The sequence below is a fragment of the Periplaneta americana genome, chromosome 2, assembly GCF_040183065.1.
Source record: "Periplaneta americana isolate PAMFEO1 chromosome 2, P.americana_PAMFEO1_priV1, whole genome shotgun sequence".
NCBI classification, from domain to species: domain Eukaryota; kingdom Metazoa; phylum Arthropoda; class Insecta; order Blattodea; family Blattidae; genus Periplaneta; species Periplaneta americana.
The window spans coordinates 16,416,519-16,441,655 of NC_091118.1; the positions used below are offsets into that span (position 1 = coordinate 16,416,519).

Sequence of the window (25,137 nt, forward strand, 5' to 3'; positions counted from 1 at the left end):
TATAATATAATTTAAGTTATTTGAAGGGTTCACAACCATAGTGGGCCAAGCGCCATTTACTGAATACGTAGAAAACAAGGGTTAAAATTAAGTTATTACCATAATTCAATGGAAACCTATAACAAGTAAAATAAAATATACACATTAAATCTAAATGATGTCAATCTTCATTAAACTATGGTTGCATGTAATAAAAATTAAGAAACAGGTTAAAGGAATTGTCATTGCACCAAATGAGTGTCTCTGGACCAAAATGATCCCATTTCAATTATTTCGATGCAACTTAAATTAAGTAACATACTAAACGATTTATCCTTCTATCAAACACGAATGTTCCCCGGATCAAATGTCCTATTTTAATTATGTAATTACTTTATATCTATTTCTAACGGGTGCAGCGGAGCGCACGGGTACGGCTAGTAAGAAAATAAATCTATAAAATTGAATTATGCGTATTAAATCTGTTATATCGGTGAAGAATTTTATTCTTTATGATACATCACGTCAGCTGTATTGTTGCTATAGTAATAATTTATTGTAGTTGAAGGAAAAAAAATTGAATAATAAAAATCTTCATAACACGTTGCTAAGTAAAACAACATAGCAGCGTATTTTATATCTATATATATAATTTGAAGTGGTAATGGAAATTACGGAAAAACAGCTGAATGGATTTTAATAAATGGCCCCTCATTTTGAAGCTTGGAACCCAAAGTTTTTCGGAAAAGTAGTAGTTTTCAGTGAAATGTCAATTTTCCTACATAATTTTCCTATTTTCCAAAATCCATCTGTTGTCAGTTCTGAGAACTAATTTTATTCAATCACGGCCGACTTGATTGAATTTCAGAACAAAACACACATTACAATAAACAATAGGCTATTACACGAAGGCCATGACCTGCAGGATTGCCGACATATTTAAAGCTCAATTCAATTTGTTATTAAAAACTGATTCTGCAGTGTATAATTTTCTGAGTACAGCTGTGTATTGGATATTCAAATCTACGAAACTTGAGGTGGTTTGATGACATTATTACCATTAGAAATTAAATATTATTATAGTTAATATCATGATGCGTCTATTTTTCATTAATTGTACATAATATTGATGCTATAGTGATGATATGAAAGTGAAAAGTTTTGAGGTTATGTAAGTAAATGTAGAGAATATCTTAATTTAGATCTTCATTTCTATAATTTACTGAGTGGCTGCTATATATAACTACAAAACTTACGTAAGATAATAATATTGTTATTAAAAATCAAATATTTTTATACTTATTAACCCAGTGGGGTTGGGTCTTTTTCATATACTTAATGGCGGTGTAGTGTAGATATTGATATGTGTCATTATCTTCAGTATTGGCTCGAGAGAGCGCAAAAATTACAGTTCCTAAGGAAAGACCAAAAGGTATTACTTACTGATAAAATAAGAGGCCTAGAAAATGTTGTAGTCTCCAGATCATTTCAGCAAGATCTCTTAGTAGGATAAAATGATTTTACGCTCTACATTTCAAGTTCTACATGCAGTAGCTATACGAAAATGCTATTGTTCGAAAGCTTATCAAACCTGGCATTTTTTTTAACTTTTGCCTACAATCCACAATGACCTGAAATAGCTACTGCTATCGTCCTGACATTGATACTTGCGTTTTCGCGTTGAAACTCAAAAACTGAAGTTGGATAGGTTCAAGAAAAAGTATTTGGCCTAAAAAAATCCATTCAGAGGGAGTATGTTTCATTATCATGGAAGTAAATAACTATCAAAAAGACAAGTATTCTTCATTGAAAATAAATCTGAAAAATTTTTATTTGAACGGCTAACGAACTTAGTTTGCAGCAGCATTTGCTGCACAAGCCACTAGTTTTATTTAACAACAAATGCAAACTTTTGCAGTAAGTGTCAAATAAAGGCCTACTTTTGCAACGAAAGTAGATAAAATTGATTTAAAGCCTCGAAATAATCTACCGACATATGCTTTATCCGCTCTTGCTACCTAAAGTCATATATCATGGCATTCATAAACATGTAGTTATGATATCACGACACTAGTTCCATAAAGTGGAGCAAACGTTAAAATAATCAAAAGTAATGTATTTGACACACATGCCAACTGCAAATAGTTTACAATTTGTCAAAGTGTGTCCCATGTCAAAGATATACAATATTAATACTTTCCAAGAGTTTCGAAATATTTTAATTTTTAACATTGTAAAAGCTGTGGGAGATGTTAAAATATTTGTCTCTTACGAATTTGTTTACAGTGATTTAATTATCATAACTAATATAAATTCACTAATGAATACAGTTATCCCAAAACGCTTTCAGACCATTCTTATAAAAGAACTGGGATAGTTTTTTATCCACCAGTCTACGGACTGAAAGGGTTTTCAAGTAACATTCACAATAACACAACCTTTTAGACAAGAATTGGCGTTGTTTTGGAAGAAAACTTGCTTAAAATAAAATGATAGAGGACAAACTAAGGTAATGTTTCAATAATCACATTACAAACAAAAGCCTGTAGTCTCTCTCGCCAAAGAGATTTTAAAATCTAGTAAAATCACAGTCTAATATCATACAGTCACGAAGCTTGAGGTGATTTTTTGCGTTTCTCGCGATACAGCGCTCCAAGCGGTTAGCAACTGAGAGCACTAGAAACAATAGGCTTTGCGTTAGTAGCGATCCTAGTGGCTAGCAACTAAAGTTCAACTGTCACTGGCTGCATATTCCTTACGTATTGAACTTTGTAACTGTATGTACTAGACTTTGGTAAAATGTAGAAATTTTGATATGCATTTATATATATGTATATATATATATATATATATATATATATATATATATATATATATATATATATATATATATATATATATACGTTTAACATCTAGGCCAGTGATGTCAAATCAAGCGCATTTTTCTGACCTCGACGTCGTGCGCGGGCATTAAGCGCTTGGTATGGAAGGAGGAATAAGCAGCCTGTTGGATTAAGAAAACAGTGGTGCACAAACTTCAAACGGAACGTGAAATTTTATGTCGTTATTTTTATATGACTTCTTTCTGTTTGTTAAATTTCTACATTGTCTGTAAAACAAAAGTACCAACACCTATTTCTTAGCCTAATATTACAGTTGTGTTTTAAACGTTAATAATATAATAAAGAGTAAAGAAGGAATATTCACACAAATTCCACAATAACTACAACTATACTGTACTAAGTGAATTAAACACATCATTCATAAATAAAGTGTTATCCCAAAGAAAGAGATTGAGTATGACATGATAAGTTGGAATTGATATTGATGGTATCTTTAGCCTTATAAAGGTAATCAAAACAATATTATAGTACAAAGCAAAGTTGCCTAGGTATATGTTTTAACTGTAACTAATATTACATAATAAAACTCTTATCGCATTATGCTTTTAGGTGATATTGGTGCACAACTTAATGTTATCAGAATATTAAATTATTTTCTCGAAATCTGCTGAAGCTATAGACCTGACGTTTTCCCAACATATAGGCACATATCTTTTGTTTGTGATGTAACAGAATTTGCTATGTTAATTCATTTCCTTACAAACATTTTCCATGCGAATATTTTCAAACATTTTAATACACTATCTTCAGTAATACATATTTACGATATATTAGATTTACGAAAACATTGTCTCAGTACCTGTAAGGCTACTAAACAAACATATCTGAAAATTTCACTTTTCTGTAAAAAAAAAAGTTGAGAAAATATTCCTTTTGAATAAAAAAGCAAACTTGTGAAAAATGAAGATTAAAATTAAAACTTATAATGCACTTATACTTCTCAGACAAATCTAAAAATTAACATGGATACAGTTTTAATAAGTTCTCTTCTCTTTATCTATTGAATCAGTGCTGGCCATCCCTGTATATAGTTCGACCAAGCGGTATATACTACCTCTCTCGTCTGTCTCTTTCCTTTACGCTGTAAAGAGCTCAGGCTCTCCTGGGTTCTAAAGCGCGCGCTTGCTCCTATGGGCATCAGTTGACATCACTGATCTAGGCCATATCTCTTTTGTAAGATCTTTAGGTATATCAGTGGGCCATGGACTGTTTTTGAATTTCTGTTTCTTTTGTAGTGTGTTCTAATGGCTTGTTTTCGTGTAACTGATTTAGAAATACGAGTCTGAAACGCTACCTTCTCTCATTTTTTTTATTAAATAATAGAAAGTCAAATAATGGAGTGAAATTTGAAAACGAACAAAATATTGTGCAATATGCGTATCGTAACATTACAATACTATCCTCGTTTCAACTCATTTTTAAAAAATGTTTGTTTATTTCTCCTAGTACTGCTGTTCTTCTATTATAAACAAAAACCTGTCGCGTTCAAAACTAATAAAACAAACATAAACGAATCGCCTCTTGAATAAAGAAACTAACAATAATACAATCGCCTCTCCACAAAAGACATGTTCAAAACCAATAAAAACAATACAATTACTTTTATAAAAACTTAATTTTTTATCAAAGTGGATGAAACGTACGATATGTAGTCCAGATCACCTTACTTAATACCCTAAAGATGAAATCTTAACCATTTTCTTCCATTACTACATACTACTACTCAGTTTCATCACAACTAATAAAGTGTTCAAATGTACAGCAGTGCAACAATAATCCAAAAATTGCCATTAGAATTTAAAAATTAACTTCTAGCTTACCTTACAGTAGATAAAAATCATTCTAGGTTAATTCAATCTATACTAATAATAAATCTGTAGCCGAAATTTTTCTGGTAATTTTCGATTTTCCAAAAATAATTGGTCCTAACATATATAATTAACCGCCCTGAAACCGAAAATCGCTTTTTTGAAATTTTTGTTTGTATGTCTGTCTGTCTCTCTGTCTGTCTGGATGTTTGTTACCTTTTCACGCGATAATGGCTGAACCGATTTATATGAAAATTGGAATATAAATTAAGTTCGTTGTAACTTACAATTTAGGCTATATAGCATTCAAAATATTTTATTTAAAAGGGAGGTTATAAGGGGGCCTGAATTAAATAAATCGAAATATCTCCCTTATTATTAATTTTCATGAAAAATATTACATAACAAAAGTTTCTTTAAACCTAATTTCCGATAAGTTTTATTCTATGCAAAATTTTGATAGGACTAATATTTAATGAGATAAATGAGTTTCAAAATTACAATAACTACGCCATCTAAGGCGGTGTAATGAAATAAAAAACAAATGACTTCGTCTATAAGGGGCCTTGGACAACAACAATCGAAAGCTATTAAACATAGCCTACAGAGAATGTTTCTGTGTTTGCATGAAGTAATATCGGAAGCTAAATTAACCGATTTGTATAATTAATTATTAATTCACCATTGGAAAGTGTAGTTTCTCTAGATGGACATAATGCTATAATGTTATTACAGTAACTTCTGAGTGAATCGAGGACAGGTAAGATTAAAATAGCTTCTTATGCACAGAAAACTTGATAGGCATTCGTTTCCTGTATTTCCTAAAATAATTTTTATGACCAAATGAGTAGTCTCTGGATCAAAATGATCGCATTTTAATTTTTTAATACAATTTAAATTAAGTAACATAAACGATTTATCCTTTTATCAAACACGAATGTTCTCTGGATCAAAATGTCCTATTTTAATTATGTAATTACTTTATATTTATTTCTAACGAGTGCAGCGGAGCGCACGGGTACGGCTAGTAGACAATTTCCTTATTCTATACTAGAAATTTCAGAAAGTTAGGATCATTAGAAGCAAATTTATGGTAATCTCTGTTTTTTTTTCATACTATATCATAACAAACATTTTCCTTTAAAAAGTAAAAATGTTTATTTCCTGAAAATCCTGTAGTTGATCCACAATTCTAACAATTAATTCTATGTACTTGGAATAGCACGAAATGATATTAGCTTTAACTTACATAGAAAACAACAGTTGTTTGCTATTCTGTACATTCACCGTGTAGCACCCTCCTCCAATGGCTAAGTTCCTCTACTGTTCCTATGGTTACTATGCATATCTAAAACAAAATACAACGCGTTCAGAGGAAAATTTATTACAGCAAGGAAAACCAGTTACAAACTTGAACTGATAGATGACTAGCTAAGATATAAGATTCTCTATTACAATATGAATAATCAATATTTTTAGATTGACTCTATGACAAGCTATTTATTTGATTCATTTACTATTGTTATCAATTCAGTAATATAAAAGATAATGGCTGAAGTGAATAAAAATTAAGTAAATACTAATAGTACTAAACACTAGTACTAATATTAGGTCTTTTCACAAATAATTTAGGTACTATTAGGTTAAGCGGTGATATATTAGCTCTTTAATTAGCTGAGAAATTAGTAATAGCATTGGGAAGACAGAGGAAATCGCAGTTACATAATGTATACATCTAATCCTTTTATGCTTACAGGTTGCACAAAACAGAATTTCTGTACGTAATGAAAAACCGATAATGAATATTGGAAGGATGTAGGTTTGCATATGGCTATTTGTGAAAGATTTTAAAAAAATTCAATTAATAATCTTCAAGTATTGGTTTTCGTATCGGGATAGTAATTTTATTTAAAGTAAAAATATCTTCAATGTTATTCACATGCAAACAGGTTAGTTCCGTCCTATCAATTAATAATCTTCACGCATTGGTTTTTGTATCGGGATAGTAGTTTTATATAAGGTAAGAATATCTTCAATGTTATCCACATGCAAACAACTTAGTTCCATCCTATTAATCAATAATCATCACGTATTGCTTTTTATATCGGAATAGTAATTTTATTTAAAGTAAACATATCCTCAATGTTATCCACATGCAAACAACTTAGTTCCATCCTATCAATTAATAATCTTCACGTATTGGTTTTTATATCGGAATAGTAATTGCATTTAAAGTAAAAATATCCTCAATGTTATCCACATGCAAACAACTTAGTTCCATCCTATCAATTAATAATCTTCACATATTGGTTTTTATATCAGAATAGTAATTTTATTTAAAGTAAAAATATCCTCAATGTTATCCACATGCAAACAACTTAGTTCCATCCTATCAATTAATAATCTTCACGTATTGGTTTTTGTATCGGAATAGTAATTTTATTTAAAGTAAAAATATCTTCAATGTTATCCACATGCAAACAACTTAGTTCCATCCTATCAATTAATAATCTTCACGCAGCCTATTTGTTTTTGTATCGGAATAGTAATTTCATTTAAAGTAAAAATATCTTCAATGTTATCCACATGCAAACAACTTAGTTCCATCCTATCAATTAATAATCTTCACGTAGCCTATTTGTTTTTGTATCGGAATAGTAATTTCACTTAAAGTATAAATATTTTCAATGTTATCCACATGTAAACAGGTTAGCTCCATCCTATCAATTAATAATCTTCAAGTATTGGTTTTTGTATCGGAATAGTAATTTCATTTAAAGTATAAATATCTTCAATGTTATCCACATGCAAACAACTTAGTTCCATCCTATCAATCAATAATCTTCAAGTATTGGTTTTTGTATCGGAATAGTAATTATATTTAAAGTAAAAGTATCTTCAATGTTATTCACATGCAAACAACTTAGTTCCATCCTATCAATTAATAATCTTGACGTATTGGTTTTTATATCGGGATAGTAGTTTTATATAAGGTAAAAATATATTCAATGTTATCCACATGCAAACAGGTTAGTTCCATCCTATCAATTAATAATCTTCACGTATTGATTTTTGTATTGGAATAGTAATTTTATTTAAAGTAAAAATATCTTCAAACAACATTGTTGTTGACATAAAACTCAGAAGGTTAGAGTGGCTGGGACACGTAGCCAGGATGGAGAACAATCGCACACCCAGAGCTCTACTAGATGCATTGCCAGTAGGAAGAAGGAAAGTCGGACGACCTAAATTGAGATGGCTGGGTGACGTTCAGGCTGACCTAACAGAAGTTGGAATTAGAAGATGGAGAACACGAGCATTAGACAGGAGTGATTGGTCGGATGTTCTGAGGGAGGCTAAGGCTAAACTATAAGGGCCGTAATGCCAATGATGATGATGAAAAATATCTTCAATGTTATCCACATGCAAACAACTTAGTTCCATCCTATCAATTAATAATCTTCACGTATTGGTTTTTGTATCGGGATAGCAATTTTATTTAAAGTAAAAATATCTTCAATGTTATCCACATGCACACAGGTTAGTTCCATCCTATCAATTAATAATCTTCACGTATTGGTTTTTGTATCGGAATAGTAATTTTATTTAAAGTAAAAAAAATCCTCAATGTTATCCACATGCAAACAACTTAGTTCCATCCTATCAATTAATAATCTTCACGTATTGGTTTTTGTATCGGGATAGTAATTTTATTTAAAGTAAAAAAAATCCTCAATGTTATCCACATGCAAACAGGTTAGTTCCATCCCATGAATTAATAATCTTCACGTATTAGTTTTTGTAACGGAATAGTAATTTTATTTAAAGTAAAAATATCTTCAATGTTATCCACATGCAAACAGGTTAGTTCCATCTTATCAATCAATAATCTTCACGTATTAGTTTTTGTATAGGAATAGTAATTTTATTTAAAGTAAAAATATCTTCAATGTTATCCACATGCAAACAGGTTAGTTCCATCCTATCAATTAATAATCTTCACGTATTGATTTTTGTATCGGGATAGTAGTTTTCTATAAGGTAAAAATATCTTCAATGTTATCCACATGCACACAGGTTAGTTCCATCCTATCAATTAATAATCTTCACATATTGGTTTTTGTATTGGGATAGTAATTTTATTTAAAGTAAAAATATCTTCAATGTTATTCACATGCAAACAGGTTAGTTCCATCCTATCATTTAATAATCTTCACGTATTAGTTTTTGTATCGGGATAGTAATTTTATTTAAAGTAAAAATATCTTCAATGTTATCCACATGCAAACAGGTTAGTTCCATCCCATGAATTAATAATCTTCACGTATTAGTTTTTGTATCGGAATAGTAATTTTATTTAAAGTAAAAATATCTTCAATGTTATCCACATGCAAACAGGTTAGTTCCATCCTATCAATTAATAATCTTCACATATTGGTTTTTGAAAGGGATAGTAATTTTATTTAAAGTAAAAATATCTTCAATGTTATCCACATGCAAACAGGTTAGTTCCATCCTATCAATTAATAATCTTCACATATTGGTTTTTGTATTGGGATAGTAATTTTATTTAAAGTAAAAATATCCTGAATGTTATCCACATGCAAACAGGTTAGTTCCATCGTATCAATTAATAAATTCACATATTGGTTTTTGTATTGGGATAGTAATTTTATTTAAAGTAAAAATATCCTCAATGTTATCCACATGCAAAAAGGTTAGTTCCATCCTATCAATTAATAATCTACACGTATTGGTTTTAGTATCGGAATAGTAATTTTATTTAAAGTAAAAATATCTTCAATGTTATTCACATGCAAACAGGTTAGTTCCATCCCATCAATTAATAATCTTCACATATTGGTTTTTGTAACGGAATAGTAATTTTATTTAAAGTAAAAATATCCTCAATGTTATCCACATACAAACAGGTTAGTTCCATCCTATCAATTAATAACCTTCACATGTTGGTTTTTGTATCGGAATAGTAATTTTATTTAAAGTAAAAATATCCTCAATGTTATCCACATGCAAACAAGTTAGTTCCATCCTATCAATTAATAATCTTCACATATTGGTTTTTGTAACGGAATAGTAATTTTATTTAAAGTAAAAATATCTTCAAAGTTATTCACATGCAAACAGGTTAGTTCCATCCTATCAATTAATAATCTTCACATATTGGTTTTTGTATCGGAATAGTAGTTTTATATAAGGTAAAAATATCTTCAATGTTATCCACATGCACACAGGTTAGTTCCATCCTATCAATTAACAATCTTCACATATTGGTTTTTGTATTGGGATAGTAATTTTATTTAAAGTAAAAATATCCTCAATGTTATCCGCATGCAAACAGGTTAGTTCCATCCTATGAATTAATAATCTACACGTATTGGTTTTTTTTTATCGGAATAGTAATTGTATTTAAAGTAAAAGTATCTTCAATGTTATCCACATGCAAACAGGTTAGTTCCGTCCTTCTACAGACATCAGATACTCGTACACCAACAATCAACATTACTTTGATTAATAATCATCATCTACTTCCTTCATGAATCTTTCAACTTCACTCCTCAAAAATATTCTACAAGTTTCTTTGGTTTACTACAATCATCCGATCTTCTTTTCAAGAATGCAACAACATTGCTATATTCAATAATATCCACATTTTTATTCAGCTCAATTGTGGTGCGGAGCATGGAATTGATGCTCCATAGCTTAGGAAGTTTACGTATCGGACATAGGTACCTCCGAAAAATAAGCCAAAACATGTTTTCTTTCTGTAATAGTAGACACTTTCTTCTCTTTACATTAATTTCCAAATTTTCGTAAGATCTCTCCCATAACTTCTTAAATTCTTTTTCGATCGGTATAGACAGATCATATTGTGCATTATTTTCAGTATCAGAATTTTAAGAATGACTCATTTCTCAAGAGAACTTTCAAAGTTATTTTTACAAGCTTTTTTTTTTTCAATGACATGTTCAATATTTTGTTTATGGCATCAAGTTAATAATTCTTTTGTAAGCAACTCCTTAGCAACCAGTATAACAAATTGAAGGGTTATGACAGCTGTAGAAAAAGTAATTTGATTTGTCTTTACTAAAATAACAATTTTAAAAAGACAGTCTTAAAATTCTTGTACGCAACACATTTCACAACGTACTACATAAACATCTATTATATGACATTAACGTGTTTTCAATTTTAAAATGTCTTCAGATGTTAACATAAGATATCTAATAAAATAGCTTTCTCATTGCTTTAAGTGCATGAAGCTTACAAAACTAATGTAAGGTACTTAAGAAAACGTTTATTATTTTGTGATTAAAAGCAACCTACGTAAGAGTTAACTTGTTCCCAAATCAATTAACGTCATTTCTACGTCCTTGATGGAATTTATCAGCAAAAGCGATATAACACTGTTCATTGTCCTGGAACACCGTTCTGCAGGTTACAGACTATTACCACAGTCTAGTGTATACAGTCACGAAGCTTGAGTTGTACTAGGAACAATAGACTGTGCCGGTACTATTTCGCATTATCTGTGATGAGGCGAACCTAGTGGATAGCAACTATCTATGGATGCATATTTACTACGTATTGAGCTTCGTGACTGTATATACTAGACTGTGCTAGTACCTCTTCAAAGACTAACTCCTTTCCTACTGCCCGCCACTGGGTCTGCTGAGTTTACTTATGAACATAATAGCGAGCGTGTTCTGTCTCAAACAATAAGCTTGAAGCACAAATGATCTGTTTGCATTTCCCGGCCATTTCTGAGCAAGAGTGTACACAAATGAAGGGTACAGAGAAAAAACGAACAAAGTCACAATTTTCTTAAGGGTGATGTCATCATTTAATTCAGTATATTACTGCAAAATTTATTGCTGTTTCTAATGAAAAAGTAGGAAAATATGACTGTATCTGTAGTGATAATTCTTCTTTACGAGTTTTTATAAGAAAAACACATAAATTTTGCAGTAATATACTAAATTAAATGATGTCGCCACCCTTATGAGAATTGTGACTCTGTTCATTTTTTCTCTGTACCCTTCAAATGACAAATGTAAACAAGTCTCCATGGCAACACATCACAATGTTGAAGACAAACTAAACAACAAATGTACATAAATGAAAAATGTAAACAAGTCTCCATGGCAACACATCGCCATCTGGTTGGTTAGAAACTTCAGTTGATGGATTGTACCTCGAACCGTATTGAACGCAAGCTCTAATTAATAACTCAAAAACGAAGGTTTTTTGGACATATGTTTATATATATTATAATTGCATAGTAGATATAAGACAAATTGTATTGTATACTTATTAATTTCAATTCAGGAATCCGCCCCTGAGCACGAGTTGTATTCTTTCAGGGGCGAGCTAAAGTTTTTCTGTATATACTATATTTTATGTTACAATTATTAGCAAAATAAAAATAAATAAATAAATAAATAAAAAATAAATAAATAAATTTCTTGTTTTGGTGTGAGGAACCCGACCCCAAAGTTTGTAAAAGTATTTTTGATACACCCTGTATAACTACTACTACTATGATGGCATCACAGCCCAAAGTCGAGCCTTAGCCTCCTCAATTTCCTTCCTCCAACTCTCCCTGCCCTGTGCTAATCTTCTCCAGGCAGTTGTTCCGAGATAGTCCTGAGAATCGATCGTTACCGCATCTATCCATCTATTTTTTGGGTCTTCCAATTGGTCTTTTCCCTGTATAACTACGTTCCCAATTAATTATGATCGAAAAAAAAACTAATAAAAACTACGATCAGATTGATCGACCACGGAAACTGAACCAGGGACTTTTCAATGCGAATCTATAATGTTTTACAAGTAAGCTATCTCTCTCGGTGAAAACTGTTTTCTCAATAAAAATCCTAATTCTAACGCAATAAAAGTCATTTGTTAAGTATCTTAACTTCTGATTAACCTATATACATATATTTAGTGATAGTATCTCCTATCACTAAATCAACACTATTATCTAACATGAACGAACCATTGCTCCGTGGACAAGAGAACGTCGCCGGCCAAGTCCGTGTGCGCAGTAATATTACGCAATATGCAGCTGACGAACCGAAATCCGATCCTGGAGAGAACCGTCACCGGAGTACTGTGGTAGGCGTAATAATTACTACAGCCACCTTATGCTAACTCGCCCTTCTCATAATATGAAATGTGTTCAGAAAATATCAACTATTTCATACATACCGCGTGTTTTTTCGGACAGGACATAGGGATTTACATTGCCATAAAAACCTATGTATAAAACAATGAAAAAATAACTTAATCAGTGGGCCATGCTTAGAAATCAGCAGGCTTTGACAATTTGTAAAACAAGAGAACATTATTTATGGTGCTAAATTTTTAAGCCTTGTGTTTTCTTGTTTTACAAATTGTAATTTGTTAATTTCTAAACATGGTCCACTGAATAGTTATTTCTTCATTGCTTTTTACGCGATCGTGTTTTTGTTGTATTTATACAGGGACATCATTTTATTTTGACTTGCATTTTTATTGTACCTGCATTTCTGAATGTACTTCACTCCGACCCCTTCACTAATGTCCTTGCTCCCGTCAGACACACAAACTTACGGCCGTTGTTGCATTCGAAGTCTTCAAGCACTGAAGTAAACACTGCAGTGTATAGTGTGTTTCAAAAATATGGTTGCGTTTTCTATAGAAGAAAGAACCTATATTAATAATATCGTACTAAAAATTATATTCAAGAAACGATAAATTCAATTTCAGAGAATATGCTTTAAAATGTTTTTAATAATATGCGTACTGAATTGAAGCCTGCATTGTAATGAACGGCAATCATTTTCAGCAATTTATTTAAAAATTCAGATTAGCTTATTTTGAATTGAGGTGGCTAGAAGCAAAGGAATGCTAGTAACATTTGTAATAACATGAGTTAAGTGCATCCAGTGTAAGCTAAAGTATCTAAACTTTTAGTGGCAAAGGGATATTTTAATCGCATCACACATTAAAATTTAAATAAAAATTTCACCGATTTTACGAAAGCTTAAATATTTAAACCCTATTTTCTCAAAAGTAACTTAAGTGCACTTACAGCCCTTTACTTATGTCCCCCTCAATTTAAATGCGCTCTCTATATTGTATGTTAACACCAATAATTAATATGCTAAATAAAGTAGACATTACATAACGAACATAGCCGCCTGAAAAGTTGAGTTTTTAAAAAAAAAAAAATGTTACTACTCTACTGTATTTTGATAAATTCCGTAAAAGTGATAATCAAACTGAAAATCGTAATATCGTATTTTCCTACAACATAAATGGATACACTACTTTTCTCTCCTCCTATACCTAGTAAACTGATTTGTTTACATATTGCACTAGTAACATCAAACTCCTGTAATGGAAGGGGGCACCTGAGTTTCCGAGTATAGCCAGGTTAATATTAAAAATGTTGGTAAAAATAAAGTGATGTCCCTGTAGTTATTGTTGTTAAGACTTGAAAATTATAATTTCTACAAAGAAACTTGTTGCTAGGGTAACCATTCTTCATAATATAAAACTATACTGAAATAGATTCATTATAGTGCACTTATTGTTACCTAGTTTTATTATATTTATTAACAGCTAGTATATGGAACAAGTCAAAAAACTTAATACTATTATAAAGTCTTAATTTATAGTCACAGTCTAGATGAAATATATACAGACGAGATTTACAATATAGTCTACTAGTACAACACAAAGTTTAGTATCAATTTCATTAAGCGTTGTTGGATGTCATGAATTCACCTACAGAATAGAAGGCGTGAGAAATTAGGTACTTCTTTAATTTGGCCCTAAATAATTTTATGTTTTGAGTTTCATTTTTTATATCGATAGGAAGGCTATTAAAAAATTTTACTGCCATATAACGCATTCCGTTTTGATAGTACGATAGACTTGCCGAAGGAGTATGAAAGTCATTTTTTGACGTGTATTTATGCTATGAACTGTTGAATTAGTTACAAAGTTTTCACGATTACATACGAAGAAGATTATTAATGAAAAATATACTGACAAGCCACGTGCAGTTTTGCGAAGGTTTTGAAATAAAATTCCTTTAAATTCTCAATACAAAATATACTGTATTTGCAATTTTAAAAATATGAGATCGTGCAAAAAAAAAAAAACGTTGTACAATAGGCCTATATGTTTGTGAAGTGTATTACAAAATATAGAAAATTGAAAAACTCACTCTTCTCGCTTTTCAAACTTTTCCTCGATTTTGTAAAAAGTATTTCCCAATCCTATATCGTACATAATTTTATTACGTCAATGTCAAATCGCTTAAGTCCTACATCCAAATACCGAAAAAGTATTAGAGCATGATATCTGATTGAGAACAGCGATTTTTTTAAAATTTTCATTCAAATCAATTTATCAGGGAATGATGTACTTGAAATATAATAATTTTAGTACTAGTCTGTCTGTGTACAGCGATTTCTACTAAACTATTGGACGGATTTTGTTCATATTCAGTATCTACGAGGCAATTTAATAAGGAATGATGTGCATGAAATATAATAATTTTAGTACTAGTCTGTCTGTGTACAGCGATTTCTACTAAACTATTGGACGGATTTTGTTCATATTCAGTATCTACAAGTCAATTTATCAGGGAATGATGTACATGAAATATAATAATTTTAGTACTGGTCTGTCTGTGTACAGCGATTTCTACTAAACTATTGGACGATTTTGTTCATATTCAGTATCTACGAGTCAATTTATCAGGGAATGATGTACATGAAATATAATAATTTTAGTACTAGTCTGTCTGTGTACAGCGATTTCTATTAAACTATTGGACGGATTTTGTTCATATTCAGTATCTACGAGTCGATTTATCAGGGAATGATGTACATGAAATATAATAATTTTAGTACTAGTCTGTCTGTGTACAGCGATTTCTACTACACTATTGGACGGATTTTGTTCATATTCAGTATCTACGAGTCAATTTATCAGGGAATGATGTACATGAAATATAATAATTTTAGTACTAGTCTGTCTGTGTACAGCGATTTCTACTAAACTATTGGACGGATTTTGTTCATATTCAGTATCTACGAGTCAATTTATCAGGGAATGATGTACATGAAATATAATAATTCTATTACTAGTCTGTCTGTGTACAGCGATTTCTACTAAACTACTGGATTAATTTTTTCATATATTATTCAGTATCTAGAAGTCAGGAAATGATGAAAATGAAATATAATAATTTTAGCACTGTCTTTGTACACAGAAGATCATTAAAAATATGGAAAAGGATTTGGACTGTCTTACGGGGATTCGTAGAGGAACAAATAGGTATAAACTGATATATTTGTTTATTGAAATAAAAAAGAACCTTGTGAATTCCCGTGTTTTAATATCCAATAACGGCCTAAACGTTAGTGAATTGTGTATTTAACTCGTAATTTTTGAAAATTATGTTCAATATCCAGGCTGCAACAATAGAAAATATTGACCACAGCCTGCTCGAATATCAATATCGTCAGGATGAATGGAAATCTCATGTATTTTTAATGAATCTCTGTGTACAGCGATTTCTATTAATATATTGGACTGATTTTGTCCAAATTCAGTATGTAGGCCTGCCTATACATAACAAGATTGTATAATAAATATAAACATATTAGAGGAATTAAAATAAAGTCAGCATTATGTTCAGAGACAGACGAATTTACGTCATAATGAAAAGACGTTTCATGAAGAAACTTCTGGGTGTAAAACAAGGCTGGAATATGCCGTGAGGCGTTAATCCTTGAGAGTTCATGACTGTAATATTATGATGGTGATGTTGATAATAATAATAATAATAATAATAATAATAATAATAATAATAATAATAATAATAATAATAATGTACATGAAATATAATTTCTGTATCACTTGTGATAAATTTATCAGAAAGAATATAATTTACGTTTCATTACAAAGAGAAAATGTATTTTGCGTGAATATGTCAATTGCGAAACATAGCATCGCGTAACGTATTGCATAATATTCGTAATTGGTGGTATTGATGTCAGAGTACTGAAATACAGAATGAGATGGACGATAATGTATCATTTCACGGACACGGTTCCAAGGTCTTATCTATATTCGCTGAGTGCCGTGACAGCTGAAATATTGCCTCATCTCTCAGTATTGCTTGCGCTATGGACCAAGCTGCACGGATAACGGAGACGTTCGTCCCGATGATAGTGCATCATGGGAGTTTCAACAATAGAAACAAAGGACGCGCGGAAATAATCAGTTGTGAAGTGACGCCAATGAAATTAGGTGGAGACCATTTTACATCCAATACGTTTTTTGTTAATGTGTGTCTCAAATTTGAAGAAGAACCTCCAGAAAGACATTATATGCTAATAAAACGTTCACCAGAAGATGTAGCTTTCAGTACGTACATGGACACAAATGTTCTGTTTCACAATGAGACCTTAGTATACACAGAACTGCTCCCGGTCATGGAAGAATTTCTCAAGAAACAAGGTAGGCCTAGTTTGTCAATGACGTCTCAGTTTCCAAAATGTTATTACGCAAAGTCAGGCTGTGGACCTGGCAAAGACATTGTTGTCCTGGAAGATTTGAGTCCTCTGGGATTCAGAACTACTGAAGAAAGGGTGTTTCTGGACTACGACCATTGTGTCTTGGCATTGAGGGCCTTGGGTCGTTTCCATGCCGTCTCATACGGGATGAAGAGTTTGGAAAATTCTACGGTTCAGACAATAATAAAAAAGATACAAGTTCAGAAATTTGGAAACGCTTCAGACGCCGATACAGATATATTTCTCAAGAAAATCACTTCAAGACCTGTGGAATATTTTGCTAGAAATAAAGATGTTGATCAGAGTGTTGTGAGGAAGTTGAAAGATAAGTTGAAGAACGTTGGTCAACTGTTCGGAGAACTGATTACTCCCAAAGAACCGTTAGCTGTGGTGTGTCACGGTGATTTCTGTAGGAACAACATGCTGTTTAGGTACGAGGGTGGGAAGCCGTGTGAAGTGAAGTTTTTTGATCTACAGACTGTGAAATATGCTTCTCCAGCTATCGACATTTCTTTTTTCGCCTATCTGAATACGTCTTCTGAACTGAGGGAACGCCATTGGGACAATCTGTTCAAGGAATACCATGGATCTATGATAAGTAACCTGGCTGAAATATTGGGGTGTCCTGTGCAGGATCTGATGCAGGATTATTCGCTGGAAAAGTTTCAGAAAGATTATGCGGATCACGCCTTCTATGGATTTCTACTCTGCAGTTTCTTCTTGCCGGAAATGATGGTTGAACCGGAGGAGCAGATCGACCACGAAAATTCTTGTCACAAAAGTATGGGCGAGATAGGTGACATGTACCTGAAATTGGGTGGAGAAGAAATAACTGCTAAGGTGGCAGATATCATCAATGACCTTGTGATCAGGGGCGCCATCTAACGATGCTTAAGGTGACGGGCTGCTGAGTTTTTGTAATTTATACCCAGGGTGCGAATTAAGATTTCTGATGAGAGTGGGATAGAATCCTAGATAAAGAATACCGGTACCATATATAAAATTATTATTATTATTATTATTATTATTATTATTATTATTATTATTGTGTTGTTGGTTGTTGTCATCTTGCCGGTGATGATAATACATCAATATTATTTTCTTTGCTTACTTTATATTTTATAAAGTATACTCACTAGTATTAAATAGTACATTATGCAACGAGCCTATAATGATAGTAATTAAGACGCGAGTATGTTTGTTTATGAAACGAGCGCAAGCGAGTTTCATAATTTTCATACGAGCGTCTTAATTACCATTATAGGCAAGTTTCATACGACTTTTTATGCTCGACCATATTTCTAACTTGAAATTATTCATAAGTATTCATGTTATGGTTATGTAAGTGAAGAGCGGAAGTGACCTAAATTGTGAGATATGCGCAGACGCGAAAGTATTGATTTTTTCCGAGGAACGAATGTCATTGACCTTGATATAATCTAGAGAATAACATGAACATTAATATTGATATAACCTGGAAATTGATTTAGAATTGAAAAACGAGATGACAAATTGAATTTATTTGAATATTATTTACAATTAACGCTAATTATTATAGTAACAGAGAATAACCTTCTGCGACAGTATTGGATTTCCAGCCTCCGTGATGTTTCACTAATTGTCTTTCGATTACATATCCGAGAATAATCGATACTTGCGGTTTTATAATGGTACAATGGTGATTTCTCATTGGCTCAACAACTGAAGTATAAAGAATAGGTGTACTTTAATGACATTCATTAAAGGGCTACTACCAGGTGTATAATTACTACATTTCGGCATGGTCGAGCATAAACAATAATTACTACATTTCGGCATGGTCGAGCATAAACAATCATACAGTATTTTGTGAGGGGAAAAGAAGTTATCCCTGGCAGGGATGTTAATATGAATTTACGAGAGGGGAATAACTTTGCAATAGGAAAGAAATCCCCTCATTTCCCTGTTAATTCGCACCCTGTGTATGCAATTTTTATTGTATCTTCTTGAAAATTTTACATAAGATATTGCTTAAAAAAGTGGATTTTTTCTTCAAATTTTTATATTGAAAAATATTCGCAGAGAAAATTGGTATGTCTTTTTATTTAAAAATAATTATCTATTTTAGTAAACATTTTTCTAGGATTCCTGTAAATACAGGGTGATTCAAGAGGAGTTACTGCCATTTACGGACCATATCTCCAAATAAATCTCGAACAAAGAGTGTCGTATAAACATGGGTCCCACTGTCAATATTTTCAGAGTTACACGCTAATTTGATGTTGTCTGTAAAATATCTTTTTTTTCTTTAGTTTTAGGGGTAAAAGAATATTACAAATAGAGAATGAACTATTCAGAAGTATCATTTCTTTTATTGGCTAGTATTCTTAAGCTAAAAATGTGCTGTGAATAATTACTTACTTGTTCCGTACGATTTTCTTTTCTTCCTCTTCTTCTTCTTTTTTCAATTTTTAACTATAAAATTAAATTATTCTTACACACTTATCACAATTGCTACAAATCACACCAAGCGACTTGATTCTTTACAGTTCAGTTTTTTTTTTTTTTTTTCGTTGTTGGTAACTCTATAGCATCTATTAGATGCTTTATGGTTGTGCTAACAGATGGAGTTACTTGTCAACAATGTGACGCTGAAACGTGTGTTCAGGTTACTGCCCAGCGACAGTCCTGATGTATTTTTATATTTGTGATGATTGATTAATTGATATTAACCTGGCACACACACAACCACATTCACATTCATACAAATTTCCAGATTCTAGACACCCAGGGAATTCCTCTTTCTCTAAAAAAAATTCACCGAGAGCGGAGCCCGGGAATCGAACCCGGGACCTCCTGATCTTGAAGCCAGCATGCCACGGAGGCAGTCCAGTTCAGTTTTGCATTCCAATGCAGGTACAGTCTTAAAGAATTTACAAGAGTGAAATAATTTGTAACAATTGTTGTGATAAGTGCATAAGAATAATGTAATTTTGTACTTAAAAATCGAAAAATAAAAATTTTCTACGAAGCAACTAAGAATTCGCAACAAATTTTTAGCTTCAGAATACTAGTCAATATTAAAGAATTGATATTTCTGAACAGTTAATCCTCTATTTTGTAATATTCTATTACCCATAAAATTAAAGAAACCAGGTATTCTAAAAAAAGAAACAAAACAATAAAAAAAAAACAAACTTGAAATTAGTGTAACTCTGAAAATATTGAGAACAGAACCTATGTTTATACGATATAGTTTTTTGTTCAAAATGTCTTCAGAAATAAGCTCCATAATGGTAACTCCTCGTGAATGACCCGGTAAAATATTTTTTTTTCTAAAAGTTTAAAATGAAGCAAAAACTTCCTACAATAAAATGGCTCATTAGTATTTTTCCTGGTTAATATAGCCTGGTTCATTAGTAAAAAAAAAAATTCACTTTGAACATTTGACTTCTCTGTTGTTGTTGTTTTTTTTTTCAACTTTACTGCCCTACATAAAACATAACATCTTCCTTAATAATAATCATAAGCAGTGATGATTTCAGGAAGATAACTCGGGTGATATGCTTCTCGCAAATTTCAGACTTTTTTCAAGCTAAATATAGGCCTTATATACATTTCAATTTGTTATAACTTATCAGTAAGTAACTAACATACATTCTGTAATGTAGACTTTCAGATAGTTGTTTCCTTGAAGGTTGGTGATCTGTCGGTCGATCTTCATTGGTTGAAATTTAAAATGTCTGAATTTTCATTTTTCATTGCTACATTTTTTATTGGCATAGTTTTCAGTGTCAGTTTTGTTTAGCAAATATAATAATTTTGTTTACTAAAATAGTTATAGAATTTATAGCAAATATAAATATTTCAGTGTACGGTGGCAAAACAACAGATATTGTTTAGTTTTCTTAAAAAGAAAATAGTTTACATATTGAGGAGTCTATTGGAAGTGCATCCTTTAATTTAATGAAGAAAATTGTCAGTTGAATTTAAGTGAGAGTGAAATCTGTGAACCAGTAATTCTGTGTTACCTTCATTTAGGGAAAAGGATACTGAAATTTGACTAAAATTCACATTTTTTTTTTCATTTTTTTTTTTCGCTTAAAATAATCTTTTGACTATAGAGAATATATTACAAATAAAATTTAAGACCTAACTCAATGCTATGATATTTAAATATGCCATTTGTAATACTCTGTTAGCCGGGTATTTAAAAAGATAAGTCCACTCCATTTTCCAATCTATTTCTTTTTTAAAATTTACCGCATTCTCAATCTGATTTATGTTGTTTATTTTATATAATTTCATTCTTCAATAGTGTGGCAGCCCTATCTCCAATAGTTTTTCGTTTTATTCACTAGACAACAGGAGATGATATTATGCCTTCAGTTGTTTTCGTCAAACAAGCTTGAAAATTTATTGCTTTCATCTAAAGTGTAGAAATGTGGTTGTTACATCTTGAGAGAAATAATTATTGTAGTATCTAAAAATACATAGTATTTAAATAGTGTGTATTACATAGGTTGCAGTTAGTGTAGTTTTGTGTTTTGTAGTGTATTTGTATATACAGTTGGTTACATATCACGGTATTAAATTGTAACAAAATTAACATAATTCAATTTAAATCCTGTGCAAATTCAACCTCGCAAGTTTCTAGAACAATAATTGACAACAGATCCCTATTAGAAACAACGACACCAAATTTCTTGGCTTAAAAATCGATAATGTGTTAAATTGGAAAAATCATATTAAAGAAATTACCCCCAAACTAAATTCAGCTTGTTTTGCTATTAGATCTATGCAAAAGATAGTAAATATCGATACCTTAAAAACAATATACTTTGCATACTTCCACTCGGTAATGAGTTTTGGAATAATATTCTGGGGAAATTCCACAGATAGTAACAGTATATTTCTATTACAAAAAAGAGTAATTAGAATAATAGTAGGTGCCAAATCTAGGGAATCTTGTAGGACTATTTTCAAAAAACTACAAATAATGCCCATGGCTTGTCAGTATATCTTTTCATTGATAGTCTTCCTCGTATGTAATCGTGAAAACTTTGTAACTAATTCAACAGTTCATACCATAAAGAGTAAAAAAAATGACTTTCATACTCCATCGGCAAGTCTATCGTGCTATCAAAAAGGAGTGCGTTATATGGCAGTAAAATGTTTAATAGCCTCCCTATCGATATAAAAAATGAAACTCAAAACATAAGATTATTTAGGGCCAAATTAAAGAAGTACCTAATTTCTCACGCCTTCTATTCTGTAGGTGAATTCATGACATTCAATAACGCTTCATGAAATTGATACTAAAACTCTGTGTTGTACTAGTAGACTATATTGTAAATCTCGTCTGTATATATATTTCATCTAGACTGTGACTATAAATTAAGACTTTATAATAGTATTAAGTTTTTTGACTTGTTTCATATTCTAGCTGTAAAGCAATGTATGAATACCATGGAATGTTAATAAATACAATACAAGACAATACAATACGGGCAGGATTAGCAAATAGAAAGCTAGACTTGTAAATCATATGAAAGCTGTGAGCAACTACTCAAAAAATTAATCAGAAAATGTTAAAAAGAAAAATACAGTAAACAAAGTAAGCCTATAACAATCATTGCGTGGCCCTTCAAGAGAAAGTTTATAATCAAATGACTCTTTAGTTGTGTTTTTCGTAAATTGCTTTTTTGGTCACCATGCCCACTATAAATTGATATAACTCTGAAAATATCAATGATAGGACACTCAAATTTTGTACAGATCTTAAACAGACTATTTAAAAAGATTTGACTTCATTAGAATTTTGAGGTCTAAATTGAATATGAAAATAATTATAATAACATGCAAAGAAGTGAACTGAAATCCGTGATATTCTAAACTCGGTTATAATGTTTCTGTAAAACATAGGCTATTAAAATGAAATGAAGCCATTTTGTAGTATATCTTTTTGTAAATCTAATGGCAAAAGAATTCCTCAAATATCTGAGATGAGTTATATCAATTTTTGTAAATAGTTACAAATATGGGACAAATTGCCAAATTTGGGCCCCCTTTTGATTTTTTTAAAACCTAATACCCAATTTTAGATTTTATATATACGATTGTTCAGCACACAAACAATTGTAAGTTTCAGTGAAAAAACAAGGAATTTCAAATTTTCAGTATCTTCTTCCCTTAAAATAGAAAAGAAAATTATTTCCTAAATATTAATCACTTGTACTCTTTAAGTTTTAAGATTACGTAGCCTACACCAAACTTAATCATTAATTCTGATGTCAGTTAAATGTATGAATGTTTGGGAAGATATTCACGAGTAAATTTATTGGGACTGGGCCCTCGTCTTATATAAAAAGAATTTACCAGGCCGTAGTCTCTGAAAGGTTGAGAACCACTGGCTTAGTCAACTGTCTGAAAACAGGTCTGAACCTCAGACGTGATACCAACAAGGCACCACTTATGAGGCAATTAAACTGGGAGATAACGAAATAGGGTGGACAGTTTCTTTCCCCCTCCGTTGCATACATCGTCAACTAGACTTGAGATGTATACAAACAATTGAAGGGTTCAGAGCCATAGTGGGCCAAGCACCATTTATTAAAAACGGAGAAAGCAAGGGTTAAAGTTAAGTGAATACCATAGTTTAATGAAGATTGACATATCATTTAGTTTTAATGTGTACCGTTAAACTTCATATTACTTGCTAGACTATATGTTTCCATTGAATTATGGTAATAACTTCATTTTAACCCTTGTTTTATACGGTTTTAATAAATGGCACTTGGCACACAATGGTTCTGAACCCTTCAATTGTTCTTCCTCTGACACATATCGTCAAGTGAGATGTACTGCATGATAATAGATGTACAGTACATATAAGCCAGAACCTCAATCAAAGTAGTATTAAAAATATATTAAACGAATGAAAACTTTCTTTCTGTAAGCTACTCCATTTTTCTATGTTCTGTTTCACATAGGCTGCCTTTGTTTTTGTTAGGTAAGACTTGAATTATTGTTTATTTGAGACAAACAGGTATGTAAAATCATGTCCTGTAGGCTATAAAACTAAACAAAACACTATGACTAACAAAACTTGACAACAGATGTTCTAAATGAGAACCATTCACAGACAAACAATGTCCCAGTCTATCACGAAAACAGTCATTGTAGATATGAGATGGAACAGATCAGTCATGTAACTGTGAGAAAGACAATGGATTGTTTTCATGATAGACTGGGACATTGTTTGGCTGTGAATAGTTCCCATTTTGAGTATCTATTGTAAAGGTTGGTTAGTTATAGTGTTTTGTTTAGTTTTATGGCCTACCAATACTCAACGTGATTTTACATACTGGTATTTTTTTTTTTTTATTTTAGTAGGTTATTTTACGATTTTGTATCAACATCTTAGGTTATTTAATGTCTGAATGAGATGAAGGTCATAATGCCAGTGAAATGAGTCCTGGGTCCAGCACCGAAAGTTACCCAGCATTTGCTCGTATTGGGTTGAGGGAAAACACCGGAAAAAACTCAACCAGATAACTTGCCCCGATCGGGATTCGAATCCAGGCCACCTGGTTTTGTGGTCAGACTTGCTAACCATTACTTCACAGGTGTGGACTTTACAATCTGTCTCAAGATGAAGTCCACAAAACAAGTTTAATAAATACTTAAAAGACATGAAACGGTGAACGGATGAAATTTCTAAACATTCATATGTAAAATTTAATGGAGATTCAAAATATGTCAATTATAATGTAGGGTGTCATTAAATAGTACATTATGCAACGAGCCTATAATGATAGTAATTAAGAAGCGAGTATGGATGTTTATGAAATGAGCGCGAGTTTCATA

General features: G+C 31.5%; 2 protein-coding genes across 5 annotated transcripts in view; one reads left to right on the forward strand and one right to left on the reverse strand.

Annotated features, from left to right (window-relative positions):
- The window catches only part of LOC138714199 (cytochrome P450 4C1-like), a 122,550-nt gene that overhangs the window by 43,993 nt on the left and 53,420 nt on the right, over nt 1–25,137 (reverse strand). Inside the window, exon 2 of one of the 4 annotated variants that reach the window (XM_069846590.1) lies at nt 5,940–6,038. The exons of the other annotated variants lie outside the window; for them this stretch is intronic. The gene's annotated coding sequence lies outside the window, so the exon portion shown is untranslated. The remainder of the gene's footprint in view (nt 1–5,939; nt 6,039–25,137) is intronic. 4 annotated transcript variants of the gene reach the window in all.
- On the forward strand, nt 16,851–20,288 carry LOC138714183 (uncharacterized). Its single transcript, XM_069846589.1, has one exon. The coding sequence runs from the start codon at nt 16,900–16,902 to the stop codon at nt 18,172–18,174; it is 1,275 nt and encodes a 424-aa protein (XP_069702690.1). The 5' UTR covers nt 16,851–16,899; the 3' UTR covers nt 18,175–20,288.

Coding starts and splice junctions, on each gene's coding strand:
- LOC138714183 (XM_069846589.1), top strand. CDS start 16,900: ATGGACCAAGCTGCACGGATAACGGAGACGTTCGTCCCGATGATAGTG.